The following is a 17191-nucleotide window of genomic DNA, read 5'->3' on the forward strand; positions in this document are numbered from 1 at the left end:
CCCAGGCTGCCCAGGGCCCCATCCAACCTCCAACACCTCCAGGGATGGACGGGGCATCACAGCCTCTCTGCAGCTGTTCCAGCCCCTCCCCGCTCTCACAGCACACAACTTCCCCTGACACCCAACCCCAAGCTGCCCTCCCTCAGCTCCCAGCCGTTTCCCCTCGTCCTGCTGCCATCTCCCCTTGCACAGAGCTGCCTCCCCTCCTGGTTGCAGGCTCCCTTCAGGCACTGCAGGCTGCACTGAGCTCAGCCCGCAGCTTCTCTTCTCCGTGCTGAACGAGCCCAGCTCCCTCAGCCTGGCTTTACAGGGAGGTGCTGCAGCCCCGATCATCTCTGTGGCTCCTCTGGACCCCCTCCTGTCCTTCCTGTACCGAAGGGCCCAGACCTGGATGCAGTGCTGCAGACGGACGGACAAGAGCAGCGCGGAGCAGCGCAGCGCAGGACAATCGCTCACCGCCCCGTCCCTGCCTGCCAGCACCCCGCGGCTCCGCGCTGCCCTCCGGCCGCACCCAGGGTTTCCCACCCAGCAGGCGGCGCCGCCCAGGCCGGCAGCGCCCGGCAGACCGACGCCGGGCTCCCCGCAGCCCCGCAGCCCCGCAGCCCCCGTTCCCGCCATCCCGGCCGCTCGGAGCCCCGCTCTCGCCCCGCCCCGTCCGCTGCGGCACGAAACGCATCCGCAGATTCGGCACGAAACACCCGGCGCGTTCGTACGGCGCGGCCGAGCGGAATGAAAGCGGCTCTGAACACCTTTGGCCTTTAATCGCAATCGAACGGCTCGCGGGCGAACCGCGCCACAAACGAGCACGGCCGGGCCAAGCCGTTCCCACGGCCGCCGCTCGGAGGGGACGGGCCGCCCCGCAGCCCCACCTGGCGGCCCCGAGCCGGGAACCGAGGGCTCCGGTCTGGGCGCCGGGCTCGGGACGCTGCACCGGAGCGGTGCCGGACGGGACGCGCCGGGCTCTCGCCGCGCTCCGTGCTGGCCGCCCGCCCCAGAGCCGCCCGTTGCCACGCAGACGCCGCCCTTAGTAACGGACCGCGCGCCGCCGGGCGGCAGGGGCGGCGCTGATTGGCGGCTGCCGAAGGCCACGTGACGACGCCGCGGTCACCTGACGCCTGCTCCAGGCAGGGCCGAGGTGGCGGCGGCGCGCGCAGGTGAGCGGCGGCCGGGCCGGAACCGGAACCGGAACCGAACGGACCCGCGGTGCCCCCTTTCCTTCGGGCCGACCCGCTGCCCACGTCCCCCTCCGGTGCGGTCCGGTGACCCCCGGCTGTGCCCGGCCTCATTCGTGCGCTGCGCTCCGGGTCGCTTGGCCCGGCCTGAGCTCCACAGCCTTCCGCCCCCGCGTGCCCCCATCCCGCGCCCCAATCCCATGTACCCCAATCCCATGTGCCCCCATCCCTGTGTGCCCCCAATCCCATGTGCCCCCATCCTGTGTGCCCCCATCCCCATGCGCCCCTGCCCCCCTCTGTCCCAGCCCGGCCCCATCTGTCCCCGTACCCAGTCCATGCCGGTCCCTGTCCTGGGCCCTCCCACCCCCTCACATCCCATTGAGGGTGGCTCAGCCCCAGGCTGTCCCCCATGTCCCCACACCCTGCAGGCATCAGGGTGTCCCTGTGCCACCTCCCACCTGCCCCTTGTAGTGGAAGCGCCATGGCCACCGGCGGGGCCTCGAGTTCCCCGCCACGGCAGAACGGCTCCGGTTCAGTGCTGGAGGATGAGGAGGAGGATGAGGACCCAGCCCTGGGCTGCGACGGGGACCTGGAGGTGAATCCGTACGATGGCCTGCCCTTCTCCTCACGTTACTACGAGCTGCTGCGGCAGCGGCGGGAGCTGCCAGTCTGGACCACCAAGTACAGCTTCATGGAGCACCTGGAGGGCAGCAGCGGCATTGTGTTGGTGTCTGGGCCACCCGGCACAGGAAAGAGTACACAGGTGAGCGGGAAGGCTGGGGCCGTGCTGCTGCTGAGATGGGCACAGGGCTGTGCTGTGCTGTGCTGTGCTGCAGTGCTCCCTCAGCAGCGCCGTCCTTCTTACACGGAGCAACTGTGGTGCTGCTGTCAGGAGACGCCGCGTCCCGTGCCAGGGCAGCAGCCTTCCCACACACTGATCCTGTTGCTGCATGAACGTCCTGCAGCCCTGGGCTCTGCTTTGGCCTTGATGCAGCGGATGGCCCCCTGGGTGGCATTGCCAGCCCCACTGCGGCGGGCAAACAGCACTGAGTGCAGTGCTGGATGTGCCAGGGCAGGAGTGCTGGCTTCAGGCAGTGCCTCTGCATGAGCTGGGGAGGCACTGCCACCCGTGTGTTGGGAGAGGGCTGGGACTCTTGCTGGCTTGGTGCGATAGTCAGGGATGGTCAGTCTGGGCGATAGCTGGCACACGGTGCCAGGACCGGGCCTCCCCATGGAGCAGGGGTAGCGCGTCCCATCTGTGCTCCTCTGACACAACACCTGAGGATGTCATCACGCAGACTTTGACCTGTGAAGGTATCGCCTGGAAGCTGCAGGGGTAACCATGAGCCTCCACAGGGCCGGCTGCCGTTTGGATCAAAGCTCAGCAGCTGCCGGTCGCTGGGTTTATCAGGGCGTTGGCTGCAGGGCTCTGAGCCACTGGGTGCAGCCGTGCTGCAGCGCTCAGCTGAGGTTCAGCGTGAGGCACAGCCAGCGAGGAGCCCCCTTTAGGGGCCTCACCCAGTGCTTGGTAGCCCTGGGGCTGGGCTGCCCTCGGGTGCAGGCACCATGTGGGTCCTGGAACCACCACACCTCCAGCAGATGGGGAGATGCGGAGCGTCTGATCCCATCCCTTGGTGTGCAGCACACTGCAGATTGGTGTGCTGCCCAAAGGGGGAAGAGCTGATGCTCAGGCTGCGTCCCTTTGCTGTTTCTGTGGCTGACTGTGCTCTGTGCCGGTCCTTATGAGGAGGGGGCATTGAGCTGTGCACAGCGGTGATGCGAGGGGGCACAGCCAGGCACAGGGCTGGGGGCTGCGGCCCCTGCAGGGCTGTGTGTGGGTCTCTGCAAGTGGCTTTGGGGGCAGATCCCTGCCGCTCGAGGGCACCCGCCTGCAGGTACTGCATGCTGCAGGATGTGGGCAAGGAGCCTGCTGTGTTGCAGTTAAATGGCAGGCGTGTCTGGCTACAGCAGGGGAGTAAGGGGCTGGTTCGGAGGAGCCCCATCTAACGTGGACTGGGGCACGTGCTCTCCAGTCACAAACTGAGCATAGCAGGACTGGAAACATGTGGAAACAGGCAATGGGGAGTGATGAGGGGAGGAATGATTTCCCTGCTAGGAAGGAGGTGAGCAGCCAAGACTCGAGTGGGAGTAAGAAGCGACGAGGTAGAGGTGGAGAGGGTGGTTGTCCCGTGTCTTTAATGCGAGGATCAGGGCAGAAAGCTCTGGGCAGAGGGTGGTGAGGCCTCGCAGCTCCCTGCAAAGGCCGCGGTGGGTTGGGGTGCAGCATCACCAGGGCAGGAGCGGCTGTGAGAGGTGCCGGGTGCCCCTGCTTTGTGCAGAGCCCTGGCTGATGGCTGTGGAGCGCCCAGGCCGCCGACCAGCGCCGTCCCCTCGCAGGTCCCGCAGTGGTGCGCCGATTACGCCCTGTCCCTGCAGTTTGCACACGGCCTGGTGGCCTGCACCCAGCCCCACAGCCTGGCCGCCCTCAGCCTGTCGCTGCGCGTGGCCGACGAGATGGACCTGAACCTGGGCCACGAGGTTGGCTACTGCGTCTCCCACGAGGACTGCTGCACCGCGGAGACCGTCCTGAGGTGCGGGGATGGGGGCCCCGTGCCGCCGTGCCGTTCTAATCCCGCTCGGCTCCCCGGCCGTGGCGTAATCGTTTAATCCCCCGTGGCCTCATTAAGGCAGCCGGGCAGGGCGAGTGCTGGGTGGGAGAGGCTCGCTCCCCTGGGGACGTCTGCAGGCACGGCCACCCCCTGACGGGCCCGGGCCGCGCAGGTTCTGCTCGGACGAGATGCTGCTGCGGGAGATGACGTCGGACCCCCTGCTGCGGCAGTACGGGGTGGTGGTGCTGGACGAGGCCCAGGAGCGCACGGTGCCCACAGATGTGCTGCTGGGGCTGCTGAAGGACGTCCTGCACCAACGCCCGGAGCTGAAGGTGGTGGTGGTGACCTCCCCGGCCATGGAGGAGCGGCTGCGCGCCTTCTGCGGGGATCCCCCCGTGGTGAGGGTGCCTGGAGCCGGGCCGCCCCCACAGCTGCTCTACAGGGATGTCCCAACCCACGGCCGCGTCGCGGCAGCCTGCCAGGCTGTGCTGGACATCCACCGGCGCCAGGAGCCCGGCCACGTCCTCCTCTTCCTGGCCAGCGAGCAGGTGGGGCTGCACCACCCCTTGCCTTGGGCTTTCGGGGCCTCCCGGTGCCACCGGCGTGGGGCTGGGGGCAGGAGGGCTGGAGGGGCTCCCTGTCTGTAGTTCTTGGGAAGCCCTGACTGAGATGGGAGCTTGCGGTGTCCCCTGGGCTGGGGCAGCTCAGCTGTGGGCACGGTAGAGCCCAAGGTCTTTCCTCAGGGCATCCAGGTGGGCATGGCCCTGTTTAGGTTCTGTGGAGACCCTCTGCGCACTGCTGTGACATCACTCACAGCCCCGTCCTTCCTGCAGGAGATCACTGAGTGCTGCAGGGCCATCCAGACCGAAGCCGTGGCGCTGAACCCGGGGCTGGGCCCGCTGCTGGTGCTGCCCCTGCACCCCGGCGTGGGCCGTGCGGCACAGAAGGTGTATGAGGCACCGGAGGAGGGTGGCTGGGAGCGGCGGGTCGTCGTCACCCACTGGCTCGGGGACTCGTCCTTCTCTCTGGGATCTGTGGGCTTTGTCATCGACACGGGGCTGGAGCTGCGCAGTGTGAGTGGGGATGGGGAGCTTGGCTCTGCCCTGAGGCAAGCTGAGAGCGTGGGAAGAGGGTCTGGGCTCGAGATCATCTGCTCATCCTATTGCCTGCCTGGGACACAGCCCAGACCCCGCTCTGCACCATCAGAGATGGGGGAGCTTTGGCGCAGGCAGGGGCTGACCTGTGGTCCCTTCTCGTGGGCTCACCCTGCAGGTCTACAACCCCCGGATCCGTGCAGAGTCCCAGGTGCTGCGGCCCATCAGCAGGAGCCAGGCAGAGTCACGCATGCAGCGAGCTGCTGGCAGCCCCCAAGGTGAGCCCCCCCCCCCCAGGGCACACAGGGAGCAACAGGTGCTGGCGCGTGCCTCCAGCAGGGCGATGTGCCGCCCTGCCCCTGCTCACAGCCCCTCTCCTGCAGGCACCTGCCTGCGTCTGTACTCGGAGGCCTTCTATGAGCAGCGCCTGCCTCCCAGCCCCGCGCCCCACGTCAGCGAGACGAGCCTCAGCCGCCTCGTGCTGCTGCTGAAGCGCCTGGACATCGCTGACATGGGCCAGTGCGACTTCCTTGACAGGCCAGGTGGGGCTGAGACAGAGTGCGGCGGGGCTGGGAGGAGAGCCGGGGCCAGCTGCGGTCCACGCTCCCTCCAGATAGGGTGGAAGCGCCCACAGCAGCGGGGCTCCTGCCCTCGGTGGCGCTGCCAGCCGTCTGACCTCCCGCCCCAGCCCCCGAGTCGCTGATGCAAGCGCTGGAGGACCTGGACTACCTGGCTGCCCTGGATGATGACGGGAACCTGTCAGAGGTGGGGATCATCATGTCAGAGTTTCCCCTGGACCCTCAGCTGGCCAAAGCGCTCATCGCCTCCTGCGAGTTCGACTGCGTGGACGAGATGGTCAGCCTGGCTGCCATGCTCACAGGTGGGGGTGGGTGCCGCTCTGCTGCTGCCCAGGGGAGCGATGCAGCCCCCGGCATCCAGCCCGTGTGGGGACCTGTCTGTGCGTCCCCAGCTCCCCCCTGCTTTGTGACTCCTTCCACGCGCCTCGAGGAGGCTGTGACCGCACGACGACGGGCCCTGCTGCACCCGGATGGAGACCACTTCACCCTCATCAACATCTTCAATGCCTTCCAGCAGCGTGAGTGCCGGGCAGGGGCGCGACTGGGGCCGGGCAAAACCCCGCGCGCATCCCACAGCTCCTTTGCTTCTCCTGTGCTCAGCACAGCACCCCGGAGCCTCGGCCTGGCTCTGAGGGGTCCCAGCCCCAGCACGGGGCTCTCAGCACTCCCCATCCCTCATTGCCGACCCTTCTCTCCCCGCAGACGACATGGATGAGGGCTGGTGCCGCAAACACGCGCTGAGCAGCGAGGCGCTGCGCCTGGCGGGCGTCGTGCGGGCGGAGCTGCTGGAGGTGATGCGGCGCATCGAGCTCCCCGTCTCACCGCCAGCCTTCGGCACCGACGCCAACGTGCTCAACATCCAGAGGGCGCTCATCTCAGGCTACTTCCTCAAGGTGGGCGGGGGGCTGCGAGGGGCCCGGCCGCGTGGGGAGAGCGGCACGGCCCGGCAGCGCCGCCCGCCTCGCTCTCGCTCCCCAGGTGGCCCGGGACATCGATGGCTCCGGCAACTACGTGATGCTGACGCACAAACACGTGGCCCACCTGCCCTCCTCCTGCTGCTACCTGCTGCGACAGCCCCCCCAGCGCCTGCCCCCCTGGGTCCTCTACCACGAGTTCACCATCTCGCAGGACAACTGCCTCCGCGTGGCATCGGAGATCCAGCCCCAAATGTGAGGATTTGGGGGCTGCGCCCGCGTGCAGCTCCAGCACTGCGGCAGAGCCCCGGGACGACGCCTGGCCTGGGGGGGGGGGGGGGGGGGGTGGGGGGCCGTTCCCGTTCACGAGGGGTTCCTATCTGTGGGGTTTCCATCTGTGGGGTTCCCATCTGTGGAGGCTGCTCCCGGCGTTGCCCCTGTGGCGTCTGGCCCCCGGCTCCCACCCCGGGGGCCGGCCCCCCTCCCTGATCCCCCGTCCCTTGTACCCGCAGGCTGGTGGAGCTGGCGCCCCAGTACTACCTGAGCAACCTGCCGCCCAGCGAGAGCCGGGATCTGCTCACGGAGCTGCGGGAGAAGGTGGTGGCGGCAGAGGACGTCCCTGAGGCGGCCGAGCCGCTGGAGGAGGCGGCCGGGGGGGAGGATGAGAACCGGGACGTCTGCGCTCTGCAATGAACGGGAGGCGCCGGAGCCCCCCGCCGCGGGGCTGCCCGGGTTGGGCCGGGACGGCGGGGTGACCGGGAGACGCTGCGCTGCTCCGAGGGCCGAGCCCTGCCCGGGGGCTGCCCTGCCATCGCCTGCGGGAGCGGCCCCTGCTGATTTCCCCGGGGACGAAGCTGCGCGCTTCTCCCTGAGAGGGGGGCGAGGTGCTGGAATTGGCGGCCCGGAGCGTTGTGGGTGTCCCGACCCTGGGGGGGGTCAAGGCCAGGCTGGATGGGGCCGTGGGCTGCAGGGCTGAGATGGCAGACCCTGCCTGCCTCGCTCCCCAAATGCAGGGGCGGCTCCTCAGGAGCGATGGAGCCGCTTGTGAATTTTTCCTGTATAAAGTTTTGTGACCTTTACTCCTGGCTTCGTGTAGCGTTTGCCTGCAAAGGGCTTGGGGCAGGGTGGGCTTCGTTCCCCCTCCCCAGCACCCTGCCGTCCCACCAGGATGGCTGCCCACCATGGATCCCACCACGACTGCTGTGAGCCCCCGAGGGCCGTTCTGTGAGCCCAGCACTCATCCTGCCCTGTGCTTGGAAGCGTGATGCATGGTGCCCTTGCTCACCTCATGCCTCCAATTCTGGGTACCGTGCTGCCGTCCCGGTCACGGTGAGGGGCAGCCCTGGCATTTGCATCAGATGTTCCCCCTCCGCAGTTCTTCTTCTACAGAAGTGAAGGGGAAGCTGCGGTGGGTGGGGGAGGCGGGCAGCCGGCTCCCTATTCCAGCTCCCTGCTCCCCCTCGGGAAGGATGGGGCGATGCTCTGGGGGGAGCTGCTGCACTCCTTCCCTGTCCTCAAGGTCCCCCTTCCTGCCCCTGAGGGTTCTCCAGCCCCCCAGCTGGTCCCAATCCTGCATCACTTCACAGGACAGAGCGAAAGGGCTGGCAAGCAAAGGCTGAGTGCCCAGCAGTGGGCAGGTCTGCCCCCCTGCCTGCCTCTAGCCCACGCGTGGGGCTCTGCTGTTCCCAGGAAGGGGCCAAGGGATTTCATCTTCCATCACAGCACCTCGAAGGCTGAGCAGAAGGGTGGTGACTGAGCCTCCCCACAGCCACATCAGTGCCTGGACTTCCCTCTTACTTTCTAGGAACCCCAGAAAGTACGTGACCAGGAGTGATGAGGACAGCCTATGCCCCCTGCCCCTGTCCCCAGTCTGGCACTGCTCTGCCCCTAGGATGGAGGATGGGGACTTGCAGAGACCCCCTGCCCGGGGCTGCTGCCCCTCATCCCCATCCCCACCACCTGCTGCCCCTCATCTCCATCCACCCCTGTTCCTGCCCCACATCTGCCTCCCTTTCAGTGCTGGAGCCAGTTTATGTGGTGAAAGCCGTCCCTGCTCCAGTCTGGGGATGGCAGCTCCAACCCATCCTCCATCCTGTGCTGTCAGAATGGGGACAATTCACCCTGGGCTACAGGGCTCCCCGTCACTTGTGGGGGGGAGCAGGGCAGGGTGGGGGATGCTCCCACCCAGGGGTGCCCCTGCCCCTTCCCTGTTGGCTGGGGCCATCGTCAGGCCGTTGCCTGGGTGCACACCCCCGAGCTGGGCGCTGCCGCAGGCTCTGCCGTCCCTTCCCCGCTCCCCTGGACCTAATCCTCCCCTATGGATCCCAGTGTTGGATGGCACCCCGTGGGAGCCGGGACCGGAGGAGCTCCAGCACCGCCTCGGGCGGCCTCGCGCTGCCGCTCGGCCCAGGGCACAGCGTGGCGCTCACGGCGTCCCCGCTCCAAGCAGGGCTCGCACCGAGGCCGGCAGGGCTGGAGCCGATGGCGGGTGCCGGTCCTCAGCTCCGCCCTGCGCCGCTTTCTCCTCTTCTGAGAACTGTGATGCTGCTGCGGTTTGCCTTCACCTTGGGGCAGCCCCGCGGGGTCGCGGCTCGCTATAAACGCGGCAGCTCCCGGCCCTCAGAACCAGCGGGAGCAGCGCACGCAGAGGTAGGCAGGGGCGTCTCGGGGGGGCGACGGGGAGCCGGAAAGGCGCTGCCCCACTCGGCACTCCCTGCCCGGAGCCGTGCCGGGAAGGGCTGGGAGCTGCGCCCACCGCCCACCGAGCGGTGCTTTCCCAGCCGCTGCCCCCGGCTCCTCTCGCTCTGCCCACCCCCGCTGCGCCCCGGAACGGCTGCGCCCCGGCTCCGCTCCTCCCGGGATCCAACGCCGCGTTCCCTCGCGCTGCCCCTCTCCCTACAGATGTCGGTCCCGGTGCTCCTGGCGCTGTGCATCGCCCTTACGGACGCCCTGACTGCCTTCCCCCCGAAGTGTGAGTGCGAGAAGGGCCGGGGGGGCTTCAGAGAGGGACACTTGGAGCAGGGAGGGATGGGGAGCGGATAGGGGGTGACGGAGCAGGCTGGGGGCCGCGGGTGGATCGTACCTGGGGCGGGGGGCACCCAGACCCACCACTGCGCAGGTGACAGAGCGACCGCAGCCTCTGCACTTCACCTCCAGTTCTGGTGGGGAACCTGAACAAGGACGTGGTGGTGAAATGCAACAACTCGAAGCCGCGGGTGACCTGGACGCAGAACGGGGAGCCGGAGCCCATGGCTGAGCTCGTGGCCGAGGGACAGACCCTCACCATCATCGGCTTGGACCTGCCGGCCACCGGCAACTACAGCTGCTGGGCTGGCGGCGTCCTGCTGGACAGCACCTACGTGGTGGTCGGGGACAGCGGTACCTGGGGAGGGGGGGACGTGGGATGATGGGGGCACGGCGACAGGAGAGAGCAGTGGGGAGGGATGTGCGACGTTGGGCAGGATGGGCAGATGTGGGGTGATGGGATGGGGTGGAGACAGACGTGGAGTGATGGGGAAGGGTGGGGATGGATGGAACGAGTGTGGGGGCAGGCAGGGGACCCGCCTGACACGCGGTACGGGGATGGGGAAGACCGTGCTGCTGCCTGCAGGACAGAGGACACACGCAGGCAGGGCTGTGCGGGACGGTTTGGGGAAGGGGCACGCAGCTCAGCCCCCAGACCTCAACCCTTTGTCCCCGGTCCTGTCAGGAGAGGAGGGCAGGGACGCCTCCTGCCAGGCCGACTCCTACCGCGGCTCCTTCCACTGCTCCTGGACGGGGCCCCGCTCTGCCATCTTCCGCGCCCGCCTCACACACAGGTGGGTATCGCAGCCCCCAGCCCGGCCCCGCGGGCTCCCCACGCTCACACTGCCTTCCTGCACAGCGACGGCTCCGTCGGGGACTGGGTGCCAGCAGCGGGGCACGGCGGGCAGTTCAATGCCAACTTCACGGACCCCTCCTTCTGCCCCTTCGCAGAGGAGCTGCGCCCGCTGCAGCTGCGCTTCGAGGGGATCTCGGACACCTCCTTCCTCAACTTCTCCATCCATTTCTTTGTCCGTGATATTGGTGAGCTCAGCTCACGGACGGCCCCGGGGTGGGGGTCAGGGTGCCGGGAAGCCCGGCGGGCCGCAGCCCCACGCTGAGCCCCGCTGTGCTCTGCTGCCCGCAGTGCGGCCCGACCCCCCGCAGGCGCTGACCGCGCACCTTCAGGAGGGGCGGCTCCACCTGGCCTGGGCCCCCCCGGCCTCCTGGCCGCTCCCCAAGTCCTACTTCGCCCTCCTCTACTGGCTGCAGTACGAGCTCCCCAACGGCACCAAGGTAACGGGGCAGGCTGTGCCTGCACCCCCCTTGCCCCCCACCCGCACCACTGTGCGCTCAGCTTCCCTCTGCCCACACGACCAAAACCTCCCCCCGCCTCTCCCTCAGCGCAGCAGCATCGTTAGGAGCAGTGCTTGGTGACCCACAGGGGTGGGGAGGAGGGGGGTTGGGAAATTGTCACTCCCAGCTGTCACCTCTGCTTCCCCCCAGCACTGCTCAAGTGAGGCAGCATCATTGCCTGGGATGGGGAAGAACTGCGGCTCCCCACTGCTGTGCCCCCAGCTTCAAGCGCTGCGCCTCCAGGTGGTCGCGGCGCCCGTCCCCAAGCCGTGACCAAACCCCCCTTTGCAGGTTGATGCTTTCGTGGAGGGCACGGAGAAGACGAGCCTGCAGGAGCACGTGCGGCGGGTGCGCATCAGCTGCCAGGACCCCTACAGCTACACCAACAGCTCCTGGAGCCCCTGGAGCGGATGGCAGGAGGTGGACGCAGCCTGGCTGCAGTGGGGCTGAGGGGCGCGCGGGGTTGAGGGGGCTGAGGGGCAGCACCCCGGGGTGAGGCACCCAAAGCCGCCCAGTGCCGACATTCCCATCCACTTCTGTTATATTGAAGCGCTTTCTCTTAACCTCTGTAAAAGAGCTGAGCTTGGCTTTTCTGTGAAAAACCTCAGTCGGGGCGCGTGGGGCAGAGCGGGGCTCTGTGCCCTGGAGCTCCCAGCCCCGCTTTGCCACTCCCCCAGCATCCTGCAGGACATCCAGCCGGCAGCTCCAGCTGGGGGCTGCGGCGGGTGGGAACGAGCACAGACCCCGCAGCCAGGCCTCGTTGGCAGGAAATGGCCCACAGACCACGCAGCCGTGGAGCAGCGCCGGGCACGGCCTCAGCCGCAGCCCCACGCACACGGAGCTGCCGGGGGTCGCGGCCCCATCACACGGTGCACTGGGCGCTGGGTAATGCCACGGGGCGTTTATTGAGGCGCACCCGCGTGGACCAGGGCCGGGACTGCAGCCCTGCTGCCGCTCTGGAGAGGCTGGTGAGACTGATGTGCGGCCCGGGGCGCTGCCCCGCCGGGGAGTGGGGGCCTCCCGGGGACGTCGGCGGAGCCCAGGGCTCCCGTGGCAAAGGGGTCCGGAAGGACCGGGTTCCAGGAGTCCGGGGGTCCCGCGGCTCGGGAATGGAGGGCGCTCCAGGGGGCCGGGGGGCACGGAGGGCCCCGCAGCACAGCAGCCCGGTGCCGGGAGCCCGGGGGGTTCCGGCGGTCCCCGGTCCGCAGCGAAGGGGTGGGCGCCCCGTCACGGCGGTACCACGGCACCCAGGCGCAGCTCCTCCCCTTCCAGCATCTCCCTGCAAGAAAGGGGTTCCTCTGAGCCCCGCGACCGCCGCGTTCCCCCCGCCCCCACCCGCGCCCCCTCCCCGTACCGATACGCGGCGATCTCCGCGTCCAGCGCCATCCGCAGCCGCAGCAGCGCGGGGTACTCCCGGAGGCACCGCGCCATCTCCTGCTCCGCTTCGCCGATCTGCCGCTCCAGCTCCGCCACCCGCTCCTGCGGTCGGGCCGTCAGCGCCAACCCGGCACCCCGATCCGGACCCCGACACCCCCAGTCCAGCCGCCCCCCGGCCGCCGTTGTCCCCCAGCTGCGGCCGCACCCCGCGGCAGCGTTCCCCACATCCAGACTCCGCGCCCCCCGTAACGAGGCGCCCCCAATCCTCGCACTCATCTGCCCCCAACCCAAGCGTCCACTCCCCTTCCTCTGAGACCCCACACCGCCGGGACCCGCCGTTCCAGCCCCATCCCCTCCCGCGTTACCTGATACTTGGCGAGCTCCCCGCTGCGCCGGTCGCGGAGCCCCTCCAGCTGCCGATGCAGCGCTCCCACGGCCCCGCGCAGCGCCTCCACCTCCGCCGCGCGGGCGCGGAGCAGCCGCCGGTACCCCGCAGCCTCTGCGCGGGCGCGGAGCACGGCCTCGCCGCCCCGGGAGCGGGGAGAGCAGCGGGGCCCGGACCAGCCCAGCGCGCAGCCTTCCGGGCCGTCCTCCCCACCGCCGGGGCCGCCCGCGCTCATCCCGGCGGCTCTGCGGCGGCGCGGCGGCGGCGGCTTCCCCCCCTCCCGGTCCGACGGGCCGCGTCACCGAGTCGCAGCCAATCGCGCGGTCGAGAAACCGGCACCGGCGGCCCCGCCTCCTCCCGGGAGCGTTGCGGGAGCGGCGGGACGCTGCCCGCCCCCCCGGTGCGTAACCCAATGCGCTGCGAGAACCGACGGGGGCGGGCAGCGTCCCGCCGGCACCGCAGGCTCCCTGTGCGCCCCGAGGGGTCCCGGTTCGGGCTGCCGTCCCCGCGGTCCCCGTGAATGCCGGTGTGCGACCTCCGTTCCCGGGCCGTTTCCTGTCCACTGCATCGCGTCCTGGCAGCACCACGAACCGGGGCCGGGTTGGGGTCAGCGGGGAGGTCAAGGTCAAAATCGGGGTCACTATTAGGGTTGGGGTCGGGGCCTCAGCCCCGTTAGCAGCAGGACCCCGGCTGGAGCTGGCTGTGAGGGTCCTGTGGCCCAGCCCTGCATTGTCTGAGTCCCGGCCTGGCTGCACCCCGCTGCTGGGACACACGGGGGGGTGGAAGTTCACTGGGTGACCCAGAAGAGCCACTGCCCCCATTGTCTGCATCGTGCCAGACCAAAAGTTCAGCCCCACATTGAGACACAGAGAGGGGAGGAAGCAGAGGTGGCCCCGGGAGCAGCTTCTGGGGGGGCTGCTGCTGCCCACCACCACGTGGGGGGACCCTGTGCCCATCGTCCAGGCCCAGAGCTGCAGATGGGGGCTGGGAGCACCGGGAGCCCCCCGTGTGGCCGACAAATTCCATCTGTCCGGTGTGCGGGAAACGCTGGGCCAGCGATGGGACCCCCCAGCTGGAAGCCAAAGCTGATGGACTCTGACTCGTCCGGATACCAGGATGCTTGTGAGGGACGCTGCCCCACAACGAACGGGGGCAGCAGTGAGTTTCCAGCACCGGGAATGTGTGAGTCCAGAGGATGCCACCCCCCGGCTCTGCCCTCCCTGGGCAGGATGGGCGCTTAGGGGCTATCCCAGCACACGGAGCTGCTGAAGGGGTTTGGGCCCCGAGGAGCTGCACAGGGTGGGCGGCCCCCCCAAAGGCTCCGGGCTGGCAGAGGCACATGGGATGAAAGCTGGGGGGGTGGGGGGGTCCACCCGCTCAGAGTCCACCTGCCCAGGGCTGCTGCTCCACCAGGGCAGTGAGGGGGCCCGGATGTGGTGTGGGGAGGGGGCTGCCGCTCAGGGTGGCACCGGGAAGCAGCAGCCCCCTCCCCTCCCCTTCGCTGGGCATCGGGGTGGCCTCGCATCCCTCCAGGCCAAAGCTCCCATCAGTTCGGGGCCCCCGGGGGCACAGGGGCTCCCATCCGCCACGCAGCGCCCTCAGACCACGGAGGCCACCCCCGAGACGGACGTCACCTTATTGTCCTCGGCCCAGGGCTGCAGGTTCTGCAGGGCGTACAGCGAGGAGTTGTGCATGCAGAGCGGGTCCTGCGGCAGCGGCTGGCTCAGGCTCTTCTGGAAAGCCTCCTGCTGCAGGTGCAGCATCAGCCGGTTGGCCTGCTGCCGCTCCGCCTCGCGCTCCTCCGCCGTCTGCCTCCTGCACACACGGCCCCGGGCGCGGGGTGAGGGTTGGGCTGCGGGACACACGGGGACGGCACCTCCCCCCCCCCCCCGGGATGCGGGCAAAGCAGCCGAGCAGCACCGGGAGGAGCCGCAGGTGAACCCCCTTCCCCCCTCCCTCCATTACCTCCACTTGGTGCGGCGGTTCTGGAACCAGGTTTTGACCTGCGCGTCCGTCATCTTGAGGGCTTTGGCCAGCGTGGCTCTCTCGGCCGATGCCAGGTATTTCTGGCGGTGGAAGCGCTTCTCCAGCTCGCAGATCTGCACGCGGCTGAAGGAGGTGCGCGGCTTCTTCCGCTTGGGCGGCGTGCGGTTCTGGTAGGGGTGCCCGATGCGCCGGGTTGCCGCGAAGGGCGAAAGCGCGGCTGTGGGCAGAAGGGGGCGAGCGGCGTGTTGGGAGCACGGCATGGCACAGCCCCGTCCCTCGCTTCAGCCACCGGCGGGGAATGGGGCCAAGAGCATCCTGCAGGGAGCTGCCGGGACGGCACGGCCCTCGGGCAGCACTGAGCGCAGAGGGGGATGTGGGCCAAGCAGAATGGAGCTCTGTGGGAGCTGTGGGGAGGGGGCGAGGAGGGATTCTGCCCATCCTGATCCTAAGAGGACGCGGTGCCGCTAAACGTGGTCAGGGGGCTCATGGCACCTCCTGCCGTGGCTCTGAGTGCGCCTGAGCCCCAGGGGGACCCAGCAGCCAGGACCCCTGGCCTCACCAAGAAGCACAGTGGTCCCACCGCCAGGGTCATGGAGGGCTCCAGGCAGCACAAACCCAGCCCTGTTCCCAGCACCGCGCTGCGCCGAAGCCCCGCCGCCTCCCAGCACTCCCTGCGGAGGGAATGGGACCCGGAGGCCATCGGAGGCAGCTGATGTCTCCTTCCCTTCGCACGCAGCAGCCTCTGGGTTGACCGCCCTGCAGCTGCTGGGGGCAGGGAGAGGGCTGCCACCTCCCATAGGGACACGGGGACGAGGCCACGGGAGCATCAGGGCAGCAAAGGGCCGGGAGGAGGACGGAGCTGGGCCGTGTGTTTGCAGAGCAGGCGACACCACGGCCATCGCCAACACTGCACCGCATGGGCAGCGCTGCGCCAACGTGCCGCCACGGGGCTGCCATGGGGCTCCAGCACCCCGCAGCTGTGGGGCATGAGGCAGACCCTACAGCAGGCCCCAGGGACGGATCATCCGTGCCCCACACCCCAGCAGTGTGGTGGGAAGGCGTCTGCCCGCGGCGGGGGCGGAAGCGCTCGGCGCAGGTGGAGCTGCACAGTCGGGGGGATGGACGGACGCCCCCGTGCCCCCTCCCCACGCGGGGCGGCCCCTCACTGCAAACAGATGCCGACAGCCCCAACATCACCCCAAGGCTCCAACGCTGAGTGATGGCTACGGCTGGGAGACCCCGTGCCGGGGAGGGGCCGTCGTGTCCCCCCACCGCTGGCGCCAGGCAGGAGACGGGGACGTCACCAACGGCCATGCGCGGGGACGGCGCTCCATCACCCACGGGTGGGCCGGGAGGCGAACCCGGCTCTGATGGTGCCGGGATGGGCTCCCATACCCCCAGACCTCCCAACCCACAGGGCCCAGCCCTTGCAGCCTCCAGAGCCCCCACAGCCCCCGCAGCCTCGTCCACCACCCTCGTCCCCGCACAGGGCCGTGCTGCGGACGTGGCAGAGCCGCCATCTTGGGAAGGAGCCGCACTCAGCCTCGCTCACAGCCCCTCGCTCACCCCACCGGCACCCAGCACTGGGCACCGGCACCCCACACCCTCCACAAGGGGGATCAGAACCCCCACCAACCACCCTGAGCTGCTCCAGCCACGCACCCCACACACGGCTCCATCGGCTGCACCCCACCGCTCTCCCCAGTGCTCCCTCACAACCCAGCCCTGGCTTCGCCCCAAACCCAGCATCCAGCAGCCCTGCATCCATCCCCATACACACACACACACACACACGGATCTGCACACCCCACACAGCCCCGTCCTCCTCCCAACACATCCCACAACCCAGCACAACGACCACAGCACGGGCTCACAGCCACGCCAGCACCTCCCTGTCATGTCCCCAGCCCCACAACCGTCCCCGCCGCATCCCCAGTCATGCAGACACCCCGCAGCACAGGCCCCAGTTCCACACACACTGCACAACGTGGGCTCACAGCCCTGCTGTCAGGATTCCAGCCCCGCAGACACCGTGTGTTTTCTCCCCACACCGCCCCGCTCCCACACACAGCTGGGTATCACTGTGCGCCGCACACAGGGTCCTCGCTCCCCATTCCCGCGCACGGCATCCCTCCTCCCGCCGGCCCGGGGCCGCAGCCCCGCGGTTGTAACAGGTCGGTGCTGCGGAGCCCGCGGCCGAAGCACGGCGGGACCTCCGGGCACTTCGCAGGGAGCGGCTGCGGCGAAGCTCCGGCTCCAACGGGAACCGGGACCCGGGACCGCCGGGGGCAGCGCCCACCCGGAGCCGCAGCGCGCAGTCCCCGACGGCGGCCGCGTCCCGGTGAGCGGTGCTGTGGCGAGCGGGGCGGTTCGGAGGGAGCCCGGCTCCGGCACGGCAGCGTTCGGCGGCCTCCGGCGCACCGTGGAAGCAGCCGCACGCACGGCACAGGCGGAGCGCGGCCGGTTCCGGCACAGCTCCCCGGCGCGGACGGTTCCCCGCTCCGAGCCGCTGCCCCCGCTCCGCTCCCGCTCCCGTTCAGCCGCCGCTCCGCGCCGCGCGCCGTCGGTGCCGCCGAGAGCCGTCGGAGCGGAGCGCTCACCTGAGAGCCGATCCTTGGCGATGCGCCGCGTCGTCTCCATCCAGGGGAAAGTGAGCCCCGACAGCCCCGGCACCGGCGGCGGCGCGGCGGGAGGTGCGG

At 69.4% G+C, this 17191-nt stretch overlaps 2 protein-coding genes and 1 long non-coding RNA gene across 4 annotated transcripts; 1 reads left to right on the plus strand and 2 right to left on the minus strand.

Annotated features, from left to right (window-relative positions):
* Nucleotides 1-1113: 1113 nt before the first annotated feature.
* On the plus strand, nt 1114-7446 carry DQX1 (DEAQ-box RNA dependent ATPase 1). Of its 2 annotated transcripts, XM_042893841.1 has the most exons (12): nt 1114-1154; nt 1644-1935; nt 3570-3763; nt 3954-4329; nt 4615-4854; nt 5054-5153; nt 5259-5417; nt 5564-5755; nt 5846-5971; nt 6156-6346; nt 6432-6622; nt 6880-7446. In XM_042893841.1, exons 2-12 carry the CDS (start codon nt 1654-1656, stop codon nt 7058-7060), a joined length of 2232 nt encoding a protein of 743 aa, XP_042749775.1. In that variant the 5' UTR covers nt 1114-1154; nt 1644-1653; the 3' UTR covers nt 7061-7446. The 2 variants fall into 2 exon arrangements, with proteins under 2 accessions (XP_042749775.1, XP_042749774.1); XM_042893840.1 differs by lacking the exon at nt 1114-1154 and having other exon boundaries at nt 1503-1935.
* A 4178-nt stretch (nt 7447-11624) lies between these two features.
* LOC122193118 lies at nt 11625-12562 on the minus strand. The gene is made up of 3 exons (XR_006182810.1): nt 12487-12562; nt 12099-12223; nt 11625-12023 (listed from the first exon to the last, which is right to left on the minus strand). It is a non-coding gene; the product is annotated as an uncharacterized LOC122193118 (long non-coding RNA).
* A 1444-nt stretch (nt 12563-14006) lies between these two features.
* On the minus strand, nt 14007-17174 carry TLX2 (T cell leukemia homeobox 2; the record flags this gene model as incomplete). Its single annotated transcript, XM_042893843.1, has 3 exons — nt 14007-14321; nt 14472-14709; nt 17093-17174. Coding segments are annotated over 3 exons (537 nt in total), but the record flags the coding sequence as incomplete, so codon positions are not given.
* Nucleotides 17175-17191: the final 17 nt, after the last annotated feature.

Source organism: Lagopus leucura, unplaced genomic scaffold (assembly GCF_019238085.1).
Source record: "Lagopus leucura isolate 7727_CA_CO unplaced genomic scaffold, USGS_WTPT01 256-2_obj-0_obj, whole genome shotgun sequence".
Lineage (NCBI taxonomy): Eukaryota > Metazoa > Chordata > Aves > Galliformes > Phasianidae > Lagopus > Lagopus leucura.